At 36.4% G+C, this 26,141-nt stretch overlaps 1 protein-coding gene across 1 annotated transcript; it reads left to right on the top strand.

The window, feature by feature from the left end:
• The first annotated feature begins 4,198 nt into the window (after positions 1-4,198).
• AFM (afamin) lies at positions 4,199-23,972 on the top strand. The gene is made up of 14 exons (XM_060092623.1): positions 4,199-4,283; positions 6,427-6,475; positions 6,775-6,907; positions 8,762-8,973; positions 9,775-9,907; positions 10,510-10,607; positions 11,392-11,521; positions 13,893-14,107; positions 17,178-17,310; positions 19,427-19,524; positions 20,459-20,591; positions 21,333-21,556; positions 22,373-22,505; positions 23,937-23,972. The coding sequence occupies exons 1-14, from the start codon at positions 4,199-4,201 to the stop codon at positions 23,970-23,972; spliced, it is 1,812 nt and encodes a 603-aa protein (XP_059948606.1).
• The last annotated feature ends 2,169 nt before the right edge of the window (positions 23,973-26,141 follow it).

Genomic DNA, 26,141 nt, shown 5'->3' on the forward strand with positions numbered 1-26,141 from the left:
TTTATTACCATAAAGAAAACTCCAGAAAACTGGTGAATTCTACTAAATAAACATTTAAGGAAGAAATTATACTAATTCTACACAAACTCTTCCAAAAAATTGAAGAGAAGGGAATAGTGTCCAGTTCATTCTGTGAGGCCAGCATTACCCCGATACCCTCTTTCTGCCATGTGAGGACACGACCAGAAATTGGCAGTCTGCAACCCAGAGGAGGGCTCTCACCAGAACCTGACCAGGCTGGCACCCTGATCTCAGACCCTTGGCCTCCAGAACTGTGAGCAATGAATTTCTGTTGTTGATAAACTCCCCACTTAATGACATTTTGTTATAACAGCCTGAACTGACTTAGACACTATTCCTTCTGTTCTGTTCTCCCTTTCTTCTATAGATAACAGCTTATCTCAATTCTTGGTTACCCATTCTCCCCTTTATTCTTAACAGCTAAGCAAATATATATATATATTTCTATTGCACCATTCTACCTATATTACACAAGGGGTTACATACTTACATATATTGTTCTATACCTTTTTACACTTAAAAATGCAATCTTGGTGATTACTCCATATTATGCATAAGTTTTTTCCTCAATTTTTTAACAGCTTCACAGAATTTCTTTGTGTGATTATGTTATAACTTATTAATTGAACTTTTATTGACATTTGGATCATTTCTAATCCTTTGCTATTGCAAATAATGCCACAATGAATAACCTAGAGCTTTAGTCATTTAGTAATATTGGTAGTGTATTTTTAGCATAGGTACCTATTAGAAATTTGTTGGCTTGAAAGACAAATACATAATTTTTTTAGATATTGCCAAATTCTCCTCAGTAGGTATTACATCACCATTTTGCATTCCCACCAGCAGTGGATGAGAGGATGTATTTCCCACAGTTTTATCCTCAAAGTATGTTGTCAAACTTAGATTTTTGCCAGTCAGATAGGTGAGGAATGGTGCTGTGGTGTTGCATAGATGTTTGTTTTTCTTGTTATGAGCATCTTTTTTAGGTTTAAGGCCCTTTTTTATGTTTTTTCTTTTTGTGTAATATCTGTTTATATCATTTTACTATTTTTCTATCAGATTGTTGGTCTTTTTTTCTGCTTCAGATTTCCAGGAGCTCTTTGTATATTCTGGTATAGATTGCAGCTATCTTTTCTCATTTTTTTCTCTGCATTTTTTCCTTTGCCTATAGTAATTTTCTATGTAAAGCCTTAAAGTTTCTTTGTGTGTAGTTGAATTTATTACTACCTCTGAATTTTGCATCATAGGAAAACCTTCCCCACTTCACTTGGGTTTCATCCAATACATTTGCCGTTTTTTCCCCCTTTTTACATTGGGACCTCTGATCTATTTGGAATTTTCCTTGTGCATGGATAGGCACTTGGATCTAATTTTAGATTTTTAGTTGTATGTGTCTTTCTCTTGATTGCCATTACCACACTGTTTTAATTACTATGCTGTTTTAGAATGTGTTTTATTATCTGGTAGTGCTGCTTTGCACAACCCCTCACCTCAGTAGTTTTTTTTTCTCCTTAGGGTTTTCATGATTATTCTTCTTGGTCATATATATACCTCAGTCAGTGCATAAATGCCCCAGCTTCCCAGTCTCTGGCAGGACAATTCTAGGAAATCATTTTCCACTTCTCAGATAGGATTACATCCAGTTGCCTACACTGTTACTCTCCTCATTAACACCTCCTTTATTAGTTTTTTCTCTTCTTGGTCTTACTTCCTCACTTGTGCCTCCTCGAATCATCTTCCAAATAAATTAAAAGTCTTTGCCTGGAGTTCTGCATTTGAGGAACTCAAACTAAGAAAGAGTCATTTTTAGATTTTGACCTAGATGTAAAAGATACCGACCACTGAGACCTGAGTATGCTATATAGGTGTGAGTGGTGGTACAGAAGGGGAGGGAGAAGTGGTGCCTTCTAATTTAACTGTTCAGAATGTTGCTTTTTAGATTGTTCTCTGGATTATTGCCCTATAGCCTATATCTGATCTTTAGACTTAGAGCTTCTCTGAAATGCCCTTGGGAAGCGTTGGTCTCATCTTCCATATTTTGAACTCAAGTTCCTTTTTTTTTTTTTTTAACATCTTTATTGGAGTATCATTGCTTTACAATGGTGTGTTAGTTTCTGCTGTAGCACAAAGTGAATCAGCTATAAGTATACATATATCTCCATATCCCATCCCTCTTGTGTCTCCCTCCCACCCTCCCTATCCCACCCCTCTAGGTGGTCACAAAGCACCGAGCTGATCTCCCTGTGCTATGCGGCTGCTTCCCACTTATTTATTTTCTCCGTCAGCTTGATCCCTTCTGTGTTAGTTTCTAGGATTTTCTCAAGATTTTGAATGTTCTGCTGGCTATCTCCCTCTTTTTTCCCCCAAGTGTTCTTATATATATGTATGTGTCTGTATTGTTGAAGCAAAACTTCTTAGGCATATTTATCTGAGTAAGTTTCAAAGTTTATTACTCATTAATGAGGGATTAGCAGTTAGATAATTCCAGGCAAATTCAAAATGATAGGAAGAAAACTGGTTTAAATACATTAAGTTTTTAACTAGGCACAGACTGCTATTTTATTTCATATAATCACAAAAAATCACATTCTTATCAGTGATATGGGATTAGATTTGTGAAATGGATGAATTGGAGCTGTCCTCTCACAATTGCCAGGCATGAAATGGATATCAGAAGTACTAAGTAACATATCTGAGAAGAAAATTAAAAGCAAGTTGATCTAATAGTTGAAATATACCCAGAAACAGGTTTTATACCCTGACAAAAGGCCAATTAGAGGTCAGCAAGATCAGTAACATTCACTGGCTGCGACCAAAGATGCTGACCAAACCCATTGCATAAATCTCAGTCTCTATCTCTCTTCCCCTCTCTCCACTTTTATCTCTATCTGTGTCTCTCTCTTTCTCTCCTCAACTCTTCTCTTTCTCTATACCGCTGTTTACTTATCCATCTGTAAAGATGTCTTTTCCCCTTGGTAATTAATAAGTAATCTATGGAGTTATACTTTGAAACTGTAAATATGTCATTGCCTGATAATTTCTCACCAGTGACTTTAGCATCCATTTATGATACTGGCTTAAATCAGTTATTACTATGAGAGTTACAAATGATTATTGACATTTATCACTTGGCATTCTTATATAGAGAAGAGCTTTTCCTTCCTCGACTTTTATTTTAATTTAGTATTGGTATAGATTCATGAATTCTTTTTTCCCCTAAATTTAATGAGTTATAATGCATTCTTGTCATTATTTACTTTACTGTCAAATTGTCCCATTGGTTTCTATCTTCTTTTGATATGTTTTTGAAAATTTCCTTAGTTTCTGGCATGGTGCTCTCAGCTTATTTTATAATTTTTATGGATCAGCCCTGGAATTATTCATTTCTTTAAGAAGCTCAGGATTCTTATAGTAGAGAAGAGTGTTTAAAACCTAAGGTGTGGACATAAAATGTGCTCCAAGGACACCAAATAGATACTTGGTTGCTACTGCTTTCAGGTCCTTTTAGTAGACATAATTAAGAAATAGATTTCTTCTTTTATATAATGTACTAAAAAATATTTCCATATTTAGAATCATGTTCTTAATATAGATTCCCATAATTTGAGTGTTGGTTGAAATAACATGAACATTTTAGTGTATTGATTCTTATTATAAACTTGTTTCTCAGAAGTTTTGATTTTGTGTGTACTTGTTTTGCTATATGTTTACCAGAATTAGATCTTAATTTTTTTCTTTTTTCTAATTCTATCAAATATATAAAAATTATATATTTTAAATTTAACTTCCTTTGATTCCCAGCAAAATTTAGCAGCTTTCTAGTTATGTTTATCTTTGGTGAATTATTTATTCTTGCCCTTTCTCTTTTAGCATTTGCAATATTTCAAGATTTTTTTCTTTTTTTGGTTGTCTATTTGGCTAGGCATTGTGCATACTTAACCTGTGGACTTTTTTTCTAACTCAATAGATTTTTCCAGTGAAACACTGAGATAATTTTTTCCTAGTTAATAATTAGCAAAAAATTCTGCAGAGTGATCAAATAAAAATCAAATATGAGGTATATGAGAAATAGGTTAAACAAGTTACTTTTTTACTAATAGTGTCAAAGAATAATATAAAAACTTGATTTTCCTCAGTCACATTAGTTTCTTTTGTGAATGTGATTTCTTAAAAAATGAAACAGTTAAAACTTACAGGTTTTCTTTTCTTTTTCTTTTTGACTGAATCCTTAACCCTGCCCACAAAGCCTCAAGATGTAGGTAAGAAATTTACTTGTATATCACCTAAGGAATGACTAAGTTGGGATAATTTCTATTTTTTAACTTTGTTTTCTTTCAATTTAATTTTTCACTTGCTTTTTTCTCCCTCTCCCTAGTTTACATATACTGATCAGATATCGTGAACTAACCTTCCCAGATATTGTACTTTGGTGATCATATTACACTATCTATAGACAGAGACAGTTATCACACCCAGCAAATGGTCACTGGCCTTATGGTAGTATAGGAAATGTTGCTGAGAGATATAATTTGGATTTGAAAATATTAGTATTTCTTGCAGATGTGTATAGTGTATGGTAACAGTGGAACATTAGATATGAGTTAAGATTTTTCTGGAACCTTTGGTTGTTCAATGTATATCCCAACTAGGTGGTAAACACCATAAAAGTATGCAGGACCTTTCTTCTTCCAACTGTACAGTTTGTAAATCTCCCCAAGCCTGTACATTCCCCATGCCTGGCTGATGCAGTGTCAGCCTGGAGAAAAAGGTGACTTTTATATTTCTTCTGCTCAAAGGTGGAACATTTTGAATTTCATCTGTTCAGAGGTGTCTTTTTGTAATCCCTCTTGTCTGAAAGGAGCATACTTTTGTACCTTGCACCAAGGTGCTGTAAGTGTTGCCATGGCCCTGAAGACGTGGATTGTGTCTTAATTTGGTACCCCCTACAGTGTCTGCTAGTGAGCCCAGTCACCGGGCTTGAAGAAGGGTAGTCATTCCTGAGTTTTCCTTATCCTTTGCCCCTGTAACAACTTATTAAAAAATCCTGTTGATTTTTGTCTCCAATATCTTTTGCATTCATGTTTTCCTTTGCACTTCCACTACTCCTACCAAAATGTCTTGCTGATTTCTCAGTAGGATAATTGTAAAAGTCTCCTAATGGGCTTCTTGCCTTTTTCCACCCCATCCATTCATTCTTCCATCCATCTATTTGACAAATAGTCCTCGTCACTTTCTATTTGTCAGGCACTGTGGGAGATCCCAGCATATCAGACATACCACTACCTGCCTGGTATTTCTTAGTATATAGAAATGATGATATTATTATTCTATATAAACATTTTCAGTGGCTCTTCATGGCTTCCAGTTGGAGCCCAAACTCCTCAGCTTTATATGAAAGATCTACATAATCTGGAATCAGTTTCTTTCTATCTTAAGTTCCATTATTCTTCTTTATGACCCCCTTTTTCATCAGAGTGGATTAATTGACTTTCCCCAAAGACATCCCAGGATTTCTTACCTTTGTGCTTTTACTCACATCATTCTCTCCACATAGAAATATGAGTTTCCTTATTTCTCAGCTAGCTGAAATCTTGTACATTTTTTTTCAGACTCAACTCATATGCACCTCCTCCTATAATCCTTTTCTGGTTCCTCACCCAGAGATCATAAAACATTCCTGTCATATACTTACCCACATTACTTTAGAATGTCATACAGATTCTACATTGTATTATAGTCATGTTCATGAGTCACCTGCACTATGAAAGTATTTAAGAACCCAAGGTCCAGGGGGAGATTTAGTCATCATTGATTGCCTCATAGTATCCAGCACAATACTTTGCAAAAGTAAGGACTCCATGAAAATAGTCTATGTGAACAAATATAAATGTGCTCTGAGAAGTATATGCTCACTGGGAGGGAATCAGTGATTTTAGACTAGTTCAGAGATCACTTAAATACCTGTGTCTGACTAGCACTACAATCTGTACTACTACCAGCAAGCTCTGGTATTTCTTGTTGGGCAGAGTTGTAGCATTATATCACTTAACAATGAACCCACATAGTACTTTTCTAGTCATACATGACACTTAGTGGGGAAATGGTGCTTGTATTTGACATTTGTGGCTGGGGAGCCATCAATAGTAAATCTAAAGTCTGGTCAGTGTGAGATTAATTCAAGTCAATTCAACTTAATGAATATTTTTTGAGCACATAATCAACTGTGATTAAGATCTAATATTTGGTTCATATGATGTCTCTTCTTCATGTTAAATATGCCAAAATTATTATCTACCATCAGTTATCTACTTTATACTTTATAAATTTATCACATATAGTTATTTACTGGGAAAATGTTAAAATACCAGGATATATAATAACCTAAATATCTTTGCTTTTCAGATGATGTCAATATCACCCAGAAATTTATAGAGGATAATATTGGATATATGTGAGTTTCTCTAAACTCATTTTGATGATGATGGTGTTTACTATAAGCTTATCTGGTAATATTAATGCTTCTCAAAAGTAATGTAAATAAATATAAACCATATCAAAAAATAAATACAGTGTTAATCATAAAATTCAGATGAGGCAATTTTATTGTCAAGAAGTTGTAAAACTTATAGCCTTCACACTTTGATAATTTCCTGAGGTTAGTCTGCAAGTGGGTGTTCCTATGAGTTTTTGGTTGGACATAAATCGAAATTCTGCAGGTCATCATTGTGTACTCTGTGTGGACTGTTGCAGCACCACCATTGCATTTGCTCAATATATTCAGGAGGCATCCTTTGAAGAAGTAGAAATGTTGGTAAAAGCCATGACAGAATACAGAGATAAATGCTTGGCTGACATGACACTCCCAGAGTGTTCAAAATTAGCTGTAAGTAAATTGTTTGCATTTCCTAAACAAACAAGCTTATTTGTCAACACTGAGAGAATTTTTGCCTTGGAAATATAAAAAGAGAGATGCTATATGGCCCTCATTTTTATTTTTTAATTAAAAAAACTTTTTTTAAAAAAACAACAGAAATTTATTCTCTTACAATTCTGGAGGCCAGATGCCTAAAATAAAGGTGTTGTAGGGTGCGCTCCCTGCAGAGGCTCTAGGGAAGAATCTGTTGAGTGCTTTTCTCTTAACTTCTTGTGGTAACCAGCAATCCTTGGCATTCTTTGACTTATAATTACCTCGCTCCAATCTCTGCCTCTGTCATCACATAGCCATCTTCTCTCTGAGTCTCTTCTCCTCACCTTATAAGGACAGCAGTCGCATTGGATAAGACCCTCTCAATAACTTGGTTCCATCTGCTGAGACCCTATTTCCAAATAAGGTCCCATACACAGGTATGGGGATTAGGAATTGAACATAACTTTTTGGGGGACATTTTTCAACCCACAACAATGAGTATCTGGCTAGTCTCATTACAAAATTCCAATAACGAATTCTTCCTCCGCCTGAATGAATTTGGACCTTGAAGCCAACTTGGGAATAAGGAAGAGTTAGTTCCATGTACCAACATAGTGGCCAAAAGCTTATGTCTCCAGAAGGACACTAAAAAAGCTGAAATGTACAGGGGCCTGAGGAGTGCTATTTTCTGCCATCTCTACTAAATCGCCACTCAAATGTGGTTTTGGGGCAGGATGAGAGTCTCTGTTCAAAATATGTACTTTAATTTTATCTATAACCCAGAGAAACAATTAATATAGGAACTGCTCATAGCAGAAATCATGGTGACGGAGGTGAGTGCAGATCTTAGATTTCTAAAAGCATCATCTCTCAGTGTCAGGAAGGAGAAATATGGGCCCCTCATTTTTTTTTTAATTTTAATTTAAAAAATTAATTAATTAATTAATTAATTTGGCTGTGTTGGGTCTTCGTTGCTGCCCGTGGCCTTTCTCTAGTTGCTGTGAGTGGGGGTTACTCTTCATTGCGGTGCTCAGGTTTCTCATTGCGGTGGCTTCTCTTGTTGCAGAGCATGGGCTCTAGGCACGTGGGCTTCAGTAGTTGTGGCACACGGACTTAGTTGCTCCGTGGCATGTGGGATCTTCCCAGACCAGGGATGGAACCTGTGTCCCCTGTATTGGCAGGCAGATTCTTAACCACTCTGCCACCAGGGAAGTCCCTGGGCCCCTCATTTTTATTTTGCCTGACTTTAGTATTTAGGGTAAGGCACTTTCCTGGGAGATGCAATTCTGTGTAATGATGCACAGGAGGACTTGGTTATGAGCTTGCAGTCCACGCCGTAAGTATACAGGCAGGAAGACAGGCAATAGCCTGGCAAAGTGCATGGAAGTAGAGGTACCTTCCTTACCTGCCTCTCTCAATATGTACTCTGCTGTCACACCCCCTTTTCTTGGCCTCCTTCCAATAGAGTCACCATCTGAATCTCTAGAAAACTATTACTAAATATTACCACTAAATACTTCACCAACACATTACACTCTGACCATGTCACCTTGGAAGAGAAGGAAAAAAGCCATTATGTAAGAGAAATGTAGGCAGTAGAGAAATAGGAAGAGGTTGAAGAGCCTCAGGATAGGATAGAGAAAACTTCCCAAAGTGTGGGATGGTTGTCAAGGGTGTGGGTAAAGATGCTCTGCTGGTAATATTGGGAAAATTTGGGAATCTCTTTCACAAAGGGTGACACTCACCACTCATTGTCTCCATTGTGTCATCTCAGATGGTTGAAAAATGTCACAATGAATAAAAAATGTCTTTTACTTTTCTGTTGTCCAGAATGATGTTTTATTGGAAAATATATGTACTATGGAGGGACTGCCACAAAAGCATAATTTTTCACACTGCTGCCATAAGGCTGACTTTGAAAGAAAACATTGTTTCCTCCATAATAAGAAAGCTGATGTAGGATTTTTGCCTCCTCTCCCTACTCTGGATCCTGAAGAGAAATGCCAGACTTATAAAAATAACAGAGAATCTTTTCTAAACAAGTAAGTTTAATTTTAGTAGAAAAATGATTTAATTTAAGAATTATTCTTAGGCTAAATCCAATATCTCTTCCAAAGGAACATAGCTGGGTTTCTTGATCATTTAGTTCATTCAACATGCATTTGTGTGTCAGATTCTGTGGTCATTGCTGAGGAGATGAACAAGATATGAAACCTGATTTCAAGATCCTTTCATTGTGATGTGTATTTTCTAATGGGATGAGCCCCAGAACTGAAGGGTGTGCATGGCACCAAAGTTCTACTGGAGGAAATAATATAGTCTCTCAATGGAGAGTTATAGCTTTTACTAAGGGTAAACATTACATCAATGGATGTTTAGCAAAAATCTGTTTTCAGTAGTGTAGTAGTTGTAGAAGCAGAGACTTTTTCTGGAAAGCTTAAACCACAAAGCTTGTTTGAACATAATTGATTATGATCTCCGAATCTTGGATGGAGTGTGTATAGGTAGCTGTTCTTTGAACCTGAAAAGAAGAGATGTTGACCATCTGGCATGATAGGGGAAGAAAAAGAATAGCCAGAGCCCCGTGTTCATGATTAGAATGGAAATCATCATTCTTCTTTGGGAGTTGGCAACTTCAGTGATACAACTTTTATTGGAGACTTGATAACGCTGCCTTCCATTGAAGATTTCAGTAATGGGAAATCCTTCTTCCTCTCACCTTTACTTTCACAACTTGTTCTTCTTGTCCTTTTAAATCTTCTCTTTTCCTTCCCTTGTCTACCATTCCTTCATTACCTTCCTGGTTTTTCCTTTCCCTCCTTCCATCCGTTTTTCTTTTATAGTTATATCTACGAAGTTTCCAGGAGGAACCCCTTTGTTTTTGCCCCTACACTTCTTACTGCTGCCGCTCGTTTTGAGGAGATGACTAAAACATGTTGTGAAGAACAAGAAAAAGCTAACTGCTTTAGAACAAAGGTGGGTATTACATTTGTTTTCTTAAAAGGACAAGGATTCATCCCAAACTGTAGATCTTTACTTAAAATTAAATTATAGCAAAAGAGTTGTTTACCATTTAAAAACCATTCTCCTGCCACTTTCACTGGTTTTTCAACCCATTGGCCACCTGCTACTGATCTAAATTTCTTATTACTTGAGACCCTTGAAAGACAATTGCCCATTTCTGCGGTCTCTCTTCTGGCTTTGACTTTCTTGTGAATTGGAAGGAAATGCTAGTGAGTAAATAACCAGGGTAAAAATGACATTTTATCTTCTATCTTGGACAAGTCCTCTTTTGACTACCTATAAAACTGAATCACCCTGATAGAGATGGACAAGCTCACAGCACTCTTCACCACTCATCTTCCCATCAAGTATAATTCAGTCATTGGGAAGACTAGCCCTACCTTTATAATAAGCCACAAATTTATATTTTGATATGTACATTTCCTGAGATTAAAAACCCCATAATTTTCTGTTTCTGAGCAAAGTTTGGAATTGTTTGGTTGACATGTGGTTAAGAAATAAGAGAATAGTGGGATTTTGCTCTTGCTTCAACAGAATTTCTCTTTATCCTTCAGGCAGAAACTTTCATACAATATTTAAAAGCATTATCTTCTTATCAAAAAAATGTCTGTGGGGCACTTATGAAATTTGGACCGCAAATCTTAAAATCGATGTGAGTTTTATAATGAGTATTTTGTTTCTACTTGTATTTTCTTGTCTAAGTCCCATTTTTCTTAAATCATTGATGAATTTTTATTTATACTCTTCCTAGTTCCTCAAGGGTTTTGAGGTGGGCCTCAGTCTGGGTGGATTACTCAGACCAGGACATTAGGTCCGGATGAGAGAAGACCTGCAAGGTGGGGAGACCCCAGAGAGAAAAAGGACTACTTCTGAGTTAGTTTTTGGTTAGTTGGGAATCTGAGTGGGTCTAGGAGTTCTGAACCTGAGTTTTAAAACCTTCACGTGCTTTAGACATGACTTATCCATCCATCTTTGACTTTAATGACTAGGAGACTACCCTCTAGGGATAAATTTTATTTTACATGCTTACCCTAACCAACTAGCAATGATGCTAGTGCAATGTTTTGTGAAAAATTCTGAGATTTCAAATAGATCAGCAGGAAAGGATTCTGTGATGAATACCGTATGCCAGCCATGGGCTCACAATAAGAAATGGTGGTCCTTAAAAGAAGTGTTTTGCTATAACAGTTATGGAAGAGGGCACATCTCTCAGGCCCTTTTTTTCCCAGTCCTGATCTAGGACTCAAAATATCAACCTAGGATTTTCAAAATGATCATGTGGGCCATGCAATGTATAAACATTAGTAAAACCATCAGTGAAAAAAACAAGGGTACCACATGCTTACTGCAGCTATTTGTACTGTATTAGCAAAGAGCTCCCTCTTGCCTTACTTGCTGTTCAAGTTGTTTTAGTGGTTTATCAATTCTATTTCCAGAAACATTGCTGTACTTAGTCAAAAATTCCCCAAGATTGAATTTAAGGAACTTATCTCCCTCCTAGAAGATGTTTCTTCCAAATATGATGGATGCTGTGAAGGGGATGTTGTGCAGTGCATCCATGGCAGGGTAAATATTCTATAAAACCAAGTAAAAATGGTGATTTTGGGGGGTGGCTATTTTTAATTTTGAAGTTGCCTTAATGTGTGGCTACTCACCACAATAAAATCAGAATGTTGATAAATTGGTTGGGATTAACAGATAACACTACTATATATAGACTAGATAAACAACAAGGACCTCCTGTATAGCACAGGGAACTATATTCAATATCTTGTAATAGCCTATAATGGAAAAGAATCTGAAAAAAGAATATATATATATTCTTTTATATACATATATATTCAGTTATATATATAACTGAATCACTTTGCTGTACACCTGAAACTAATACAACATTGTAAATCACCTATACTTCAACAAAAAATAAATTGTTAAATAATAACATAAAATAAATAAAATAAAAAATAAAATGTTAACAAATAAGACCAAAAAATCTTTGGAGCTTTTTATACATGGGATTGTTTTTAGATTACTCAGCAGATTCTATTTTATATGACTAAATGCACATGACATAAACTCCAGGAATTTAGAATTTGTGGACATTAATTTAGACCAGACTAAAGTTTTCTTTAATATTGCAAATACTCTTTAGCTATATTAGAAATTAACAGTAAGGCTCAGAAAATGATTCATCTTTATGTTTTTAAGAGCTGCTTTCTCTGAGTTTCTTCAGGCTACTTAGGAACAGTCTTTCCAGATAAGTAAATATGTTAATTTAAAATAACTCTTACTCTAGTCTTTAAAGTGATTCTCTAATGACATATACTGGTAAATATATTGTTGACCTAGTTGAAGTTGTTCATGCATACGAAGGTAACAAAATTTCATTAAAAATATTCCAACTTCTTAGTTGAAATTAGGCTTTTCTTAGTGACTGTTAATTAGTCTTACTGTTTTAAATTCACAAGGAAACATCATGTTAGACAACTTGAATTTTAGAATATGAAGATATGTACATTTTATTTCAAGTAGTGGACAGTAGATATCACCAAGAATTATTTTGTCCTTAACTGTATTTCAATGAAAAGCAATCTCACTTGCTATTTACTTTTGTTTGTTTGTTTATGGAGATGTTGGTTTTATAATATTAAATTTAATGTACTGAAAGGATATAATTGAAGATTTTCCCCTGAAGTTTGGAGCTGAGACTAAGGGATCATATTATATTCTTAATATCCTTTTCTTTGATGGTTTTATGTAGAAATAAGAGGAATAGAATTGTAATTTCTTCAAAATAGAAATTAATTCTCAGACAATAAGAGATGCGTTGCCTAGAACAATGATAGCCTTAGGGGAAATGTATATATGTTTGCAAAGACGGGCTCCCTTGTTCTAGGCGGTTTGCTGGAAACATGGTGCCAGCCTCCTTTCCATTTCTCACCTCAGCCTAGAGCTTCATCTCATTCTTTATCCTCAGTGTTCCCCAGAAGAAGATTCCAGGCTGGGGAACAGCTTGAGCAAAGTCAGAGAGTCTGGAATAGCCTGGTGCTTTGACAGAACTCAATGTAGTTCATGGGATGCTAGGACAGAGAGTAGGAGGAATGTACAGTCTAATTCTGGAGCGTCTGGAGAGAGGACTAGAGGCTAGACTAGCTTTTAAAAAATTATCCAACTAATGTGTAACCAAGATAACTTCACCTTCTCCCTTATTCCCATAACTTTATATGGAGGTCAGAATTGGGTAAGGAGAGTAGGGAGAGGGGAGAGAGTAGGGTTTACTATTTTGTACATTATTTGATAATTTGAACAGCTTCAAATTAATAATGTCTATAGGAAAATGACAACAATGAGCAGAATATCTCCTTATGTTTGTGAAGCCTTCATCTGGTAGTTGCTGTAGTGGTTCATTTGTTTACCATTCTTTCATTCACTTATCAAATATTTCTTGAGTTTCTACTATATACCTGGCGATGTGGTTTCAGGCCATAAGAAAGAAGAAAAAAAAAATATAGGATTATAGATATTAAGTAACATGTCTTGGTGGCCATCATTAGAAGTAAGTGAACTATATGGGAAAGAAACAGAATAGAATTTAAATGCTAGTCTAACACCAAGTGGACGTAAGCCCGGTACAGCTCACCTTCCCTACCAACAAGATCCCTACCAACCTGCCTACACCTATGACGCCTCAAAACTTATCATCCCTATCTTATCCTACTGCAATTCAATCTCAGCAGTCATGAGACAATATCACCATTGCCCTCTCCCTCTGACCATCAATTCTACTCAAACAATTTCATTCTCTCTATCAACCATAGGCTGATGCACACCAGTCAGATGTTATGCACATGGTTGATTTTGCATTGATTTTTGAAGGAAAATCCAGCCCTGAAGATATTGTGAAAATAAAGTCATTTCCCATTCTTATTTGATACAGAGCAAGGTTATGAGCCATATTTGTTCAAAACAAGATTCCATCTCCAGCAAAATCAAAGAGTGCTGTGAAAAGAAAATACCAGAGCGCGGCGAGTGCATAATTTACTCAAATAAAGATGATAGACCAAACAACTTACCCCTAAGAGAAGCAAAGTTTACTGAAAGCGAAAATGTGTGTGAGGAACGAGATGCTGACCAAGAGAACTTCATGGCTGAGTAACATAACTCTATATTGACATTTATCAGGAAAACAGAAACTTTGGATTTGACCTATTTTGGCTAACTTGGGTGGAAGGAATAGGGATCATTTAAATCACATAAGTATTGGGTCTCACCTAATTTTAAGAGTCATGGCTATCGATTATAGTCTTTTTACATGATTTTAAGAAAATGCAACTGTGTTATGATGTGATGGCTAACATTTATTGAGTACTTGATATGTGCCAGACAATGGGCTAAGTACTTTATATGGATTATTTATTTTAATTCTCATACAGTCATGCAAAATAAGTGTGATTTCTCCCAATTTTCAAATGAGCAAACTGAGGTACAGAGAAGTGAAGTAACTTGTTCAAGTTTCACAGCTAAAATATGGCAGAGTAGGGATTAGATCCCAGGAGGTCTGGCCTGAGAAGTTGCAGGTTTACCTTCCATGCTCTGCCCTACCCTACCATCCCTCCCCCTACAGAGCTGCCCAGCTGTTCAGGGGAAGACTAGTTGACTTGGAGCCAAAAGGACTAGATGTGAGTCCTGGTTGAGCCAGTGGGACAAAAGTTAACCTCTCTGTATTTTAGGTAATCATATATAAAATTCATATAAGAATATTTGTTCATTCCAAATATTTTGGTAATAAAATATAATCCAGGGACTTTACTAGGTTAGACAGGGTTCTTATGCCCAGTAAGCTTTCATCAATAAGAAGTGTGATGTGAGAAGAGATAGCCTCATAAATAAATGAGTGCAAGAAATGCTCTTTAATTTCTGATAGCACTAGATGATAGGTAATGTGGAGACAGGGGAGGAAGTCCCTGGGGACCCTGGAAAGTCTTGATGGGAAGGAGGTACTGGAAGAAATTTTAGTAATCTGGACAGAAGGAGTAGAGCATGGATAGAAGTGTAAAACTTCTTGGTGTATATGTGGTTGTGAATAGGGTTTCTGCAGTGAGAAAGGAGGGTAGTGAGAGGTAGATGGGTCAGATCATACAGGCATGCTAAATAACGAGATGCCACTGAAGGGTTTTCACTGAAGAATAAGGAAGGACAAAATCACTTTTGTTTTTTAGAAACTTCATCTGGAATGAATCCCAGTTTGGGGCTTAGGTGGTTGGTAAGTAGTTTTCAGACTCAATGAGATGGGAAGTATGGGGGAATGTTTTGTGGGAAAGAGAATATGTTTGAATCTGACCACCTTGACTTTGAGGTGCCTGTGAGGTAATTAATTGGGAATGTCATGAGATAATTTAATATATGAACCTGGAATTCTGGAAGGAGGTCTGGATTGAAGATACATGTTATTGAATACTTACCAAATTTTCAGTGCTTCTTATCTATTAACCAATTTAATTTTCAGAATGACCTTTTGAGGTTAGAACACTTTTATTATCCTCATTTTACAGGCCAGGAAACTGAGGCACAGAGGTTAAGTAACTTGCTACAAAATCACACAACTAATATGTGGTGGAGCCAGGATTCAAATGTAACCAGTGTGGTTTCAAACTCCTGCTCTTATAACCACTGTGCTCTATTGCTTCTCATGAGTCATGGATGCTAAGTCAAATTAATCTAAATGATAGATGCAATGCGTTTCACTTGTACCTGGCATATGCTTGCTAAATGGAAGCAATTTTCATCCTCGTCCTCATTATCTCCATCAACATCACTATGACAACTAAAATAAGGTTTGAAGCCTGGGGAGAAATGATACAGCAGCAATGAACATGCTGAGCCAGAAATGTTTCAGGTGCAGTTTTTCTGGATGCAAACATTTGATGCAAGACCTCAGTGGATCTGTCAGGCTAGGGTCGGCTCCCAGAGGTTTTTTTTGCAATATTTTGGTGGTGTGTTTTTAGGTGTAACTTTATTCCTGGAGAAAGGTCCACGGCTTACATGAGATATTAAGGGGAACACTTGATTCTCTGAAGGTTAAGCACCACTGCTTTAGGATATGGGAATGTATCCCACAAATGGGATTGAGAAGGCAGGTGGGGAAGCAGGAGAGATGATGTCAGAAAAACCAAGATTAAGCAAGAGGAAAAGGTTGCAAAACAAAAAGAGATTAAAAAAACGTCCCTTGGACTTGGAGAACCCTTGTGAGGTATTGCTCTCTCAAAACATAGATCATTTTTACTTAATTTGAATGAATAGAGAAGGTACTTTTATGAAGAATATGGTAAACAGCACAGTCGAGGTAGTTGAAGAAAACACCTCTCTTTTGAGCAGAGAGTCAGCTTGGTTTAAACAAGAATGAAGTAGGCATCCTATGGGACCTAGGTTCAAATTTATACTTCCATTAACAGCCAGGTGCTTAACTGGTCTGAGACTTAGTTTCCTCAGCTATAAAATAGTACTTATCTTGAGGGTTAAGTGAAGTTAAATGAGAAAGTGTTTTATAAAGGGTAAGAAGCCTATCTTGGTCTCCTATGCACAAAGCTTGATCCAGTGCCTCGCACCTACTAAGGGCTTAATAAGTGTTAGCCTCTTCTCTCTCCCTTTCTTCCTTTCTCCCCAAATCACACCCACATATACTTCACCGAGGCCATGGAAACCTTCACCAATGACTTAGGGTGGCAGGAGTGATTATTCCCATATTTGACAAGTGACAGGATGAAGGAATGAGCAAAGGCTGCTCCACAATCTCTCCCCAAGTTGGCACCGGGAATGGGGAGAAATCCATATTCCCACCACCTCAAGATGGAGGTCTGAATGCATTTTCCAACAGAATTATGCTCGATATGTATTTTCTAAAGTATTGGTGGCATGATCTACTATTTCTGATGCTTGATGGGTTAAATCATTCTAACAATGAATGCTAAATACCTTTAATCATTCTATCCCTCCAAGTAAAAGGATCGTTAGTTTAAAACATAATATGGAAGAGAACCTTTGTAAAATGATCTCCTGTTGTCAAAATGTCCTCTTAAATCATTCCCTGACCAAACCAGAGGAGGAAATTAGCATTTGAAGACAGACTCAGTGTTAGAAGATCTCTCTAGAGTAAAAGATAGCAGGATTTGGTGTTTTGCTCTTTCTCGAAGTTCTAATATACAAAATATTTTACACATCACAGGTTTCTTTATCAATACTCAAGGAGACATCCAGAACTGTCCACACCAGAGTTGTTAAGAATTGCTGGAGTGTATGAGGATCTCCTGAGAGAATGCTGCAACACGAAAAACCCTCCAGACTGTTACAGACATGCGGTAAGTTCCATCCTAGTAGGCTCAGAGAATTAAATAAACAAAATAAAACAACAAACATTTAAAAACTATCAAAGTTTCACTCTGGTTCAGAGGGTAGAAAATGTGATTGACAAATCTGAGTCTACCTTAAATTCAGTGTAAGTTGATCATGGGGAAGACCAACATCATCGGTTTGGGTTACTCATAATGTTTTGAACTACAAATCCTGTGTGTTGATGCAAAAAATTCTTCCCGTTAAACATTTATATTTTTATTTATGTACTCTGTAGTTTCTTGGGCCAATTCAATTTTTTGTTATAGTAAAAATAATAAATGATTATTAAAGATGATTAGGAAAGTATCAAAATTTACAAAGAAAATAAGAAAAATTTTCTGATTCTGTCACCAAGAAATAGCTATAATTAACATTTTTTCATCTTTTCTAGGCATATATGATATATTTATATGTGTGTTTAAAAATAAGATTGGAATAATACTTTCTTAAGAAATTTTTGGATCTGTTTTTATTTATTGGCATAAAAACATTTCATGTTATTAAACAGACTTTAAAAAATGTATTTTACATGATGGTATTCCATCATAATAATTGATTTAAATGCTCTCATACTGTATGTTTGACATTTTGGACATTTATTTAGCTTTTTAAAAATTTTATTTATAAGTGACCTTAAGTATCTCATTCCATTCATCTTTATTAATATTTATGGTTATTTTTTTAGACAGATTATCAGAAGGAAAATTATTAGGTCAAATTATATAGACTTTAAAATAAAAAATATTTGATACAAATGGCCAGGTTACTATCTAGAAAGTTATTACCAGCATACAATCCTATAACAGTGCTTGAAAATGCTCATTTTACTTCCACCTTCACCAACATTGCACATAGAAATTAACTTTGCTAAATAGTGAGCATGTTTTAAAATTTTAATTAATGTTTTAATAAAGTTAAATTTTTCCCATATGATTTTAGCTACTGTAGCTATAAATTTCCTGTGAACAATTTGTTCACGTCTTTTACCCATTTTCCTGTTGAAATTAGCATTTTAAAATATCAGTTCATATGCACTTTTTGTGTATTATAGAAATTAATTATTTGTCACTTTTGATTTGTTTCTCATTCATTTGATAAGTGTTGCTTTTGGCTTTACTTAAAAAATTACCTCCACTTGCCCAAAATGCCAGTTTACACCCATTCATATTTGAGCAAGAAGTAAGAAGACTTAAGTTTTATCCAGCTCTACCGCTGTCCCAAACAAGGAGGTCTGTTCCTGATCCCTAAATGAATCATAGTGCTAGAAAATTCTCTTTATTATATGGAGACACAATTCGTCCCACAGCATTCATCCACTGGTGTGTAGTTTTCTCTCTAGTGGTCACTTAGTAGATAGCCAATTTTATGCCACGTGAGACAGAGTTTGTCAAATATTTGAAGACAGTTATTGGAGGTTTTAAGTTCCAATTCTAAGTGATGAAAAAGAAGATATAAAAAAGATACACGTGATTAAAAATGTTCTGTAGCAATACTTACTCACTGGGTGATTCTAGGCAAGCCACTTGACTTCATAGGGCCAGATAACTTCTCTGGCCACTTCAAAGTGAGAATCAATATGATCATTGTCTGGGAATTCCCTGGCGGTCCAGTGGTTAGGACTCGGGTTTCCACTGCAGGGAACACAGGTTCGATCCCTGATCGGGGGACTAAGATCCCACATGCCGTGATGCAGCCAAAATAAATAACTAAATAAATATATATATACATAAAAAAATAAACAGCTTGTCACCTTTTTCTAAAAAAAAATATGATCATTGTCAACATCAGATATGAATTTCACTTTGCAGACTGGAAAGCTCTATAAGGTAATTATACCTCTACAAGGTAATGATAATGAAAATTTTGAGCTTTCAAATTTAGCAAAAGCCTTATCTATAACTATAACTTAAAAAATTCAAATTCTTACATATATAAAAACTACCCTCAATTTAATGAGTAGTGTATGATAATTAGAGTTTGAAAATGCTATATAAATTAAAAAAGCAATTAGACAAGTTGACTTGAAGCTTATGATTAAATTTTAGATAAAATGTTCATAAACATGATTGTTCGTATTTTCAGGAAAAAAAATTCAATGAGACAACTGAGAAAAGCCTCAAGATAGTACAGCGAGAATGTGCACATTTTCAGATTTTGGGGAAGGATGACTTGAAATACCAGTAAGTTGTTTGCACAAGTAGGTTAACAATGGTGACCAGGATAAAATAAAGAGTGCCACAAAGTGTCAAAATCTTAGTTCAGTCTTTTAGTTATGACAAGTTCATAAACTCTGGGAAAGAATAAAAACACAAAAGTCAAGATGGCACATTGAGCTGTCATATTAAGCCATCACCAGAAATGAGGCTAGAAATGGATTTTACCCCATTTCAGGGGTGTGGTGTGGGATGGAGAAAACTTCAGGTTGTTATAATTTCCCAAGGAAGAATTATTTAAGGAAATAATTCTTATTGAGTAAAAAAAATAATTCTGGATTTACTTAACACTTTAATATTCATTTTTAAGTATTCTTGTGAGCATTCATGAATAATATGAAGTTTGTTCTGAATTTTCTTAATTAATTACCATGCTAATGTATTGTGTGTTGAAACCAAACATCTTCAAGTCACAACAAAACACAATTTAAAAAATATATTTTCACTATTTCTGCAATTGGGCTGTTATCTGAGAACTCAGCCCATTAAATATCTTTGTTTCCTCCATCTCAGATTATCCTTTTCCAACATGTATCTATTAAATTTTCCCTTTGAAATATTTATTAACTGCTCAAGGGATTTCAGGCAGGATTTTACATACTAGCTAAGATATTTTCTACCAAGGAGGTCCTATACTCACAGGCGAAGAAGGATGGGCAAATCTGAGAGTTTCTGAATTATCTTGAAGTTAGAAGGAAACCGAAATACAGTGATCTAGGAGGCACGTGCAGGAAAACAGGGAGTGAAGAGACTATTCTCTACCACTTTATGAGAGAGCTGAGGTTCATGTTGCCCTTATGTTGGTTGTCCCTAGCCTGGCAGGGTTGGGACTTCAGGGGGCTAGACAAGGGAAAATGGGTACCTGCTTTTGTTCAGAACAAACAGACAAATGTTCTTTCAGCTACCTCATCAATCTCACAAAGCTAGTCCCCCAGCTCTCCACTGAAGAACTGACCTTTCTTGGCAAGGAAATGGTGACAGCTTTGACCACCTGCTGTACACTGAGTGAAGAGTTTGCCTGCGTTGATAATTTGGTGAGCCTGGCCCATGTGCCTGACTATTCCTAAAAGAAAAAAAAAAAAAAAAGGATGTTTTTGCACCCATTGATTTATAGTGATTATCTGTCTTCCTCTCTTCATTGTTTTCAAGATTGTTAAGCAAGGAAGGTCAAGTTTTATTTTTGGCTTACTGTGTCAAAATCCTGAGAAGCAAAAGAGAAGTCTTAAATATTTGCTTGGGGTTCTCCAAATCATCTTTATTACTTCTTATTTATATTAGAAGCAATTTGTTAGAGCAAACCACTTGGAATCATAGAATTATTTCAGAATGATAGAGAAAACTTCATAATCTTAAGTAACGGGATAAATTCTCTCTCTTGTCCCACCAGGTCAGTAAGAGAATTGCTATTTCTAGCCCAGTTCGGGTTGGGTGCACCTTTTTAGGTCTGGGTGGACAGTACGTGGGGGACATCCCAGAAGGGGACTAAATCTAAGGGCCACAGTGTCCTGATGCTATTTTCAGTTGGCTGTTTGCAGCTCTCTGCTCAAAATCACAAATTTGTATATATGTTAACAAGGATTAATCTCTAGACATTTAAATTGCTATGGCTTGCATTTTTGTTATAATGCCATTTAGGACCCCAGCCTCTACTTTTCTTTGCACGTTGTTGCATGTTACAAATGCATGGGTTTTTCTAAGTTGACAGTGATACTAGCACAAACTAACAATTCATCTAGCTGTATTTCAAAACTCCATTGCAACTTTCATTGGTATAGGTGGACTTAGTTCTTGGAGAGTTATGTGGAATAAATGAAAATCGAAGTATCAACCCTGCTGTGGACCAATGTTGTAAAACAAGCTTTGCCTTCAGAAGGTCCTGCTTTGAGGACTTGGAAGCCGATAAGACATATGTGCCTCCATCTACCTCTCAAGGTTTATTTACCTTTCACATAGACTTGTGTCAGGCTCATAATGAGGAGCTCCAGAGAAAGAAAGACAGGTACAGACATTCTCTACTGTTCACCTTTTTCTACAGCCAGAAGACATAGCATATATTAATGAGAAGGTTTATTGTAATGGATATGTGATTTTTGGTGTTATAATCCTGTTCTTTCTGTCAAACTGTCCAGTCTTTCCAATTGTAGGTTAAAACCTAGCTAGTCTTTTCCTTTGCTAGAGCCTTGGAGTGTCCAAAAGACTGTGATTTGAAAAGGTGGGTAACAGTAGCCATAAAAAAGTTCCTAGAAGGGTCATAATGAATCAGATTTTCTTGAGAGAATGTCATAGATGTTTGCTCTGAGAATTTCTCTTAATGTTTGAAGATAAGAGAGGCCCAAAAGGAACAGGAATTTTGCTTTTGCTTTCTCAGGCAATGCTATAAATGCCAAGGAATCAGATTTTTTTTTTTTTTTTTTTTTTGGATTAAGCAGTGTCTGTATCAAGTGGAGTGGAAACAGAATTCAGTTATTGAGGAAGGGAGAATAGGTGTTGTTTTGGACATGAATTTTCTAGAGACATCAAACGTAGTCACATATTCTACAATATTGTGCATGTTGAAGACTTACTACATGTTCCCATATTTTATACAATTTTGTCCATGATTATGTAACTCTCCAAAGATTGTTATAACGGAATCCATCCCATGTGTTTAACAGGAAAGTTTCAGGACATCCTTTCAAAAGTGGAATATTTTAACTTTTTACATTCACCCAAATGGAGATTCCTAAGACATATGATTCTATAACTAGCTTTTTGGAGAAGAGGGCTGCAGAAAGAAATCGTTAACTTAATTCTGTTTGACATCACTGGGTCACAGGTTTCTTGTCAACTTAGTGAAACTGAAGCCTGAACTTACAGGGGCGGAGCTGCGGTCATTGCTGGTGGATTTCACGAATGTGGTGAAGAAGTGCTGCCAGGCCCAGGGGCCTGAAGCCTGCTTCAAGGAAGAGGTACTTCCAGCTCTTTTCCCCCTGAAATCCAACTGGTATTCCTGGTCAAACAAAAGAAACCAGAACTCCCCTTAGGACCCCCCTTCCTCCCTGCAATGTCTCCCAGGCTGAGGCCCAAGAGCACAATCGCTACACAATTAAATATGCAGACGTCTCTCTGACAGGGTTTTGGCACCATCTCCTTGGTGACGACATGCTGTAAGAAAAGGTGTCAGGAAATCATAGGTTCTATGCTAGCAGTCTTGGTCATGTCACTTAAACTGAACCGCGGTTCATCTTCTTTAAATGAGGACTCACAGGCACACACACACAACACACACACACAGAGCTTTCATTCTGGTTGAGAGCCCTCTGTTTTTCTGAGTGAGTTCTTAATCTGGGAATTATTTTTGGCACAAACTACTAGTTTTTTGAAAAACATGCTTGATTTCATTAGAGGGTATTAGTAACATTTAGCATTTATCCAGGTGAGTGTATGCATTGAGACCACATAAAAGAAGAGATGAATTCCCTGGCAGTTTGTAAAAGGCTGGGGTGTCTGTTTCCAAGATCACCAGAAGAAATTGTTCATTGTCTCCTGTACAACACTGGAGTGGTTTAACTTTTCTTTACAAAACTTTACAATATGCTTCTCTAAATTCAAATAATAATGTCTTAAATTCTTCTTTCCATTTTTTTATTGGAGTAGAACTGCTGCACAATATTATATGTTACAGGTCTGTAATATAGTAGGTCACAATTTTTAAAGGTTATGCTCCATTTATAGTTATTATAGAATACTGATGATATTCCCCATGTTGTATAATATATCCTTATAGATTATTTTATACTTAATAGTTTGTACTTCTTAATCCCCTACCCCTATATTACCCCTCCCCCCTTCCCTCTCCCCACAGGTAACCACTAGTTTGTTCTCTATATCTGTGAGTCTGCTTCTTTTCTGTTATATTCACCAGTTTGTTGTTTTTTTAGATTTCACATATGCGTATATCATACAGTAATTGTCTTTGTCTGACTTATTTCACTAAGCATAATGCCTTCCAAGTCCATTCTTATTGTTGCAAATGGCAAAATTTCATTCTTTTTTTTAATCTCTGAGTAGTATTTTATTGTATATACAGGCCACATCTTCTTTATCCATTCATCTGTTGATGGACACTTAGGTTGCTTCCATATCTTGGCAATTGTAAACAATGCTGATATGAATGAACATTGGGGTGCATGTATCTTTTCAAATTAGTGGGGTTTTTTTTGGACACATATCCAGGAATAGCATCACTGGGTTGTATGGTAGTTCTATTTTCAGTTTTTGGAAACCCTCATACACTGTTGGCAGGAATGTAAATTGGTGCAGCCACAGTGGAAAACAGTATGGAGGTTTCTCAAAAGTCTTCCTATGTGTTTTTATTTCTTTTTTTTTTTCTCTCTCAGGGTCCAAAATTGTCAGCCAAAAGTCAGGTTGCTTGAAAAACATCAAGTAAAATTCACCAAAGGTAATAACTTGTATCTCAATCAAAGGCTAAATGTATTGGTAACTTATTTGGTCATTTTGGCTTTTCCCTTCTCATGCTTCAATGTCAATTTCTGGCTCATCCCCCATGCCTTACACCTAACAGACCCCAGTACTGGTCCTGTAATGTTTCTCTGAGTATCATTCACTCCTTATGGGATGGCACAGCTGCATTTGTGCTAGCACACTCTTACTGTCCCAGCAGTTTTCTTAATACCTAAAGGTACCCACTCTTCTACACTTCTGCTACTACAGTCAGATGTCTGGACCAGGAAGGAAAGGCAACCAAATCTATGAATGTTGACAGGGAGAGCAGGGGGTTGGGATGGGCAGACAGGCCTCAGTAAAGCTGTTCTAAGAGTCTCTTGCTTCAGTATTTACATAAAAGAAAAGTGATATGTTAGGGATTTCAAAAATGTGTATAAAGGATCTCTTCTTCCCTGCAGTTTGTGTAAGATGAATTCACAAACTTTAGGAGCAAAATGTTGAGTAGATATAGCAAGGATGTTCAGTGTCCAGGAAGAGAGACCTGGACCTCCACAGGGAGTAGGTTTGGATCTATGAAAAGCAAAACATAGTTACCACTAACAGTTTTTTTTGATATACATGACTTTCCATCACTCAGGTTATAACATTTCATATTCTTTTGCTGCACAAGATACTATTTTTCTTTCCAGGTTTCAGAGAAAAAAGAGGAAGACCAACATACCTGCTTCCTATCTGTCCTGTGGTGAATTTCATTTTCTGAGAAGAACACAGTAAAAAGATTCTTCTGTAATCATTATCTGAGATCATGTTATTGCAGCAAGCAATAAACAACAACAATATAAAGTTATTTCTCAAAGAGTAATTGTCATGTGTCAACTTGTTAACAAAATTAAACAATCAAGAGTCATTCATTCCATCAGGATCTTTGGCTCATTGGCTAAATCTACTGCTTTATGGAAGACAGGACTCTGAAATAGCAATTGTGAGGGCAGAATCCTCACAGATTCTGTTCTTGATGTTACTGGGAAGAAAATGGGGAGTTGTGGGCATGCACCATGACCTCTACTACTACTACTACTACTATTACTACTACTACTGTTATTACTAGCTGGGATTGAATGTTTTCAACGTAAAAACATTGTCGTAGATACTTCTAATGCATTACCTCATTTAACTGCAACAACTCTATGAACTAAACCTTTTTTTATTCCCATTTTACAGATAGGGAACCTGAGGCTTGGGGATATAAACAAATCTGTTCAATGTCATATGGCTAGTAATTGCCAGAACCAAGGTTTGAATTTGAGCCCTCTAATTTCAGAAGAATATTCTTAGCCACTGTACACACTGCCTGTGTATGGCCGTGTTGTGGGTGTCTTATAAAATCTGTTATTTGGAGAAGGGGAAAAGTGCCCAAGGCATCTGTGACAGTGATTCTTTTCTCCCCACATCCCCACTCCACACCAAAATTGCTATTATGCTGGAGCTGTAAGCTTGGCAGTGACGTCTAAGGAGAGAGAGTGGTAGGAACTGGGAAGCCAGGAAATGAAGATTGGTCATGGGATCATGGCTTGATGATCCTGGCTGTTCTCTGAACTTTCAAGGTTTTTAGTATTTCAGTGTCTGAAATGAAAGATTATGACCATCAAAGAGATAATACATGAAAATATTCAGAGTTCTTTTGGTTTAACATTTAGAGCATAGTGTTTAGGATTCTTATTCATTTATCAACAAATATTTATTAGATCCTACTGTGTGTCAGACATTGTGGATGCAAATATGAGGCAATTAGACATGGTTCTTAAGTCCTGCTGGGCAGGGGAGAAGGATACTAAGCAATCGCATACAGTGTCATAGGTGCAGGATGGAAAGAGCCGCTGCTGTGGGAGCACATAGCACCCGCACTCAATCTAAGCTGAAGATGCAGGTGGGCGGGGAGCGTGGGGATTATATTCCTTCTGCCAGTAACTTGCTGTATGGCCTCAGACACAAGAACCCTATGATCTAAGACTCCCATTTCTTGGTGTAGGGTGAAAGAATAATCCCCATGTCACAAAGGCTTTAGAGAAATGTATTAAATTACTATATAAAGTATCCAATACAATGGCCAGCAGATAACAGGTGTTTAATTCATGAAG

Source organism: Mesoplodon densirostris, chromosome 1 (genome assembly GCF_025265405.1).
Source record: "Mesoplodon densirostris isolate mMesDen1 chromosome 1, mMesDen1 primary haplotype, whole genome shotgun sequence".
NCBI classification, from domain to species: Eukaryota; Metazoa; Chordata; class Mammalia; order Artiodactyla; family Ziphiidae; genus Mesoplodon; species Mesoplodon densirostris.

What these genes read in the sequence shown, in the direction of transcription:
- AFM (XM_060092623.1), top strand. Translation starts at nt 4,199, where the DNA reads ATGAAACAGTTAAAACTTACAGGTTTTCTTTTCTTTTTCTTTTTGACT. An exon ending in GAGGATAATATTGGATATAT is followed by an intron (nt 6,476 to 6,774) that starts GTGAGTTTCTCT and finishes GGACTGTTGCAG; the next exon opens with CACCACCATTGCATTTGCTC. An exon ending in TTGCCTGCGTTGATAATTTG is followed by an intron (nt 20,592 to 21,332) that starts GTGAGCCTGGCC and finishes TCATTGGTATAG; the next exon opens with GTGGACTTAGTTCTTGGAGA.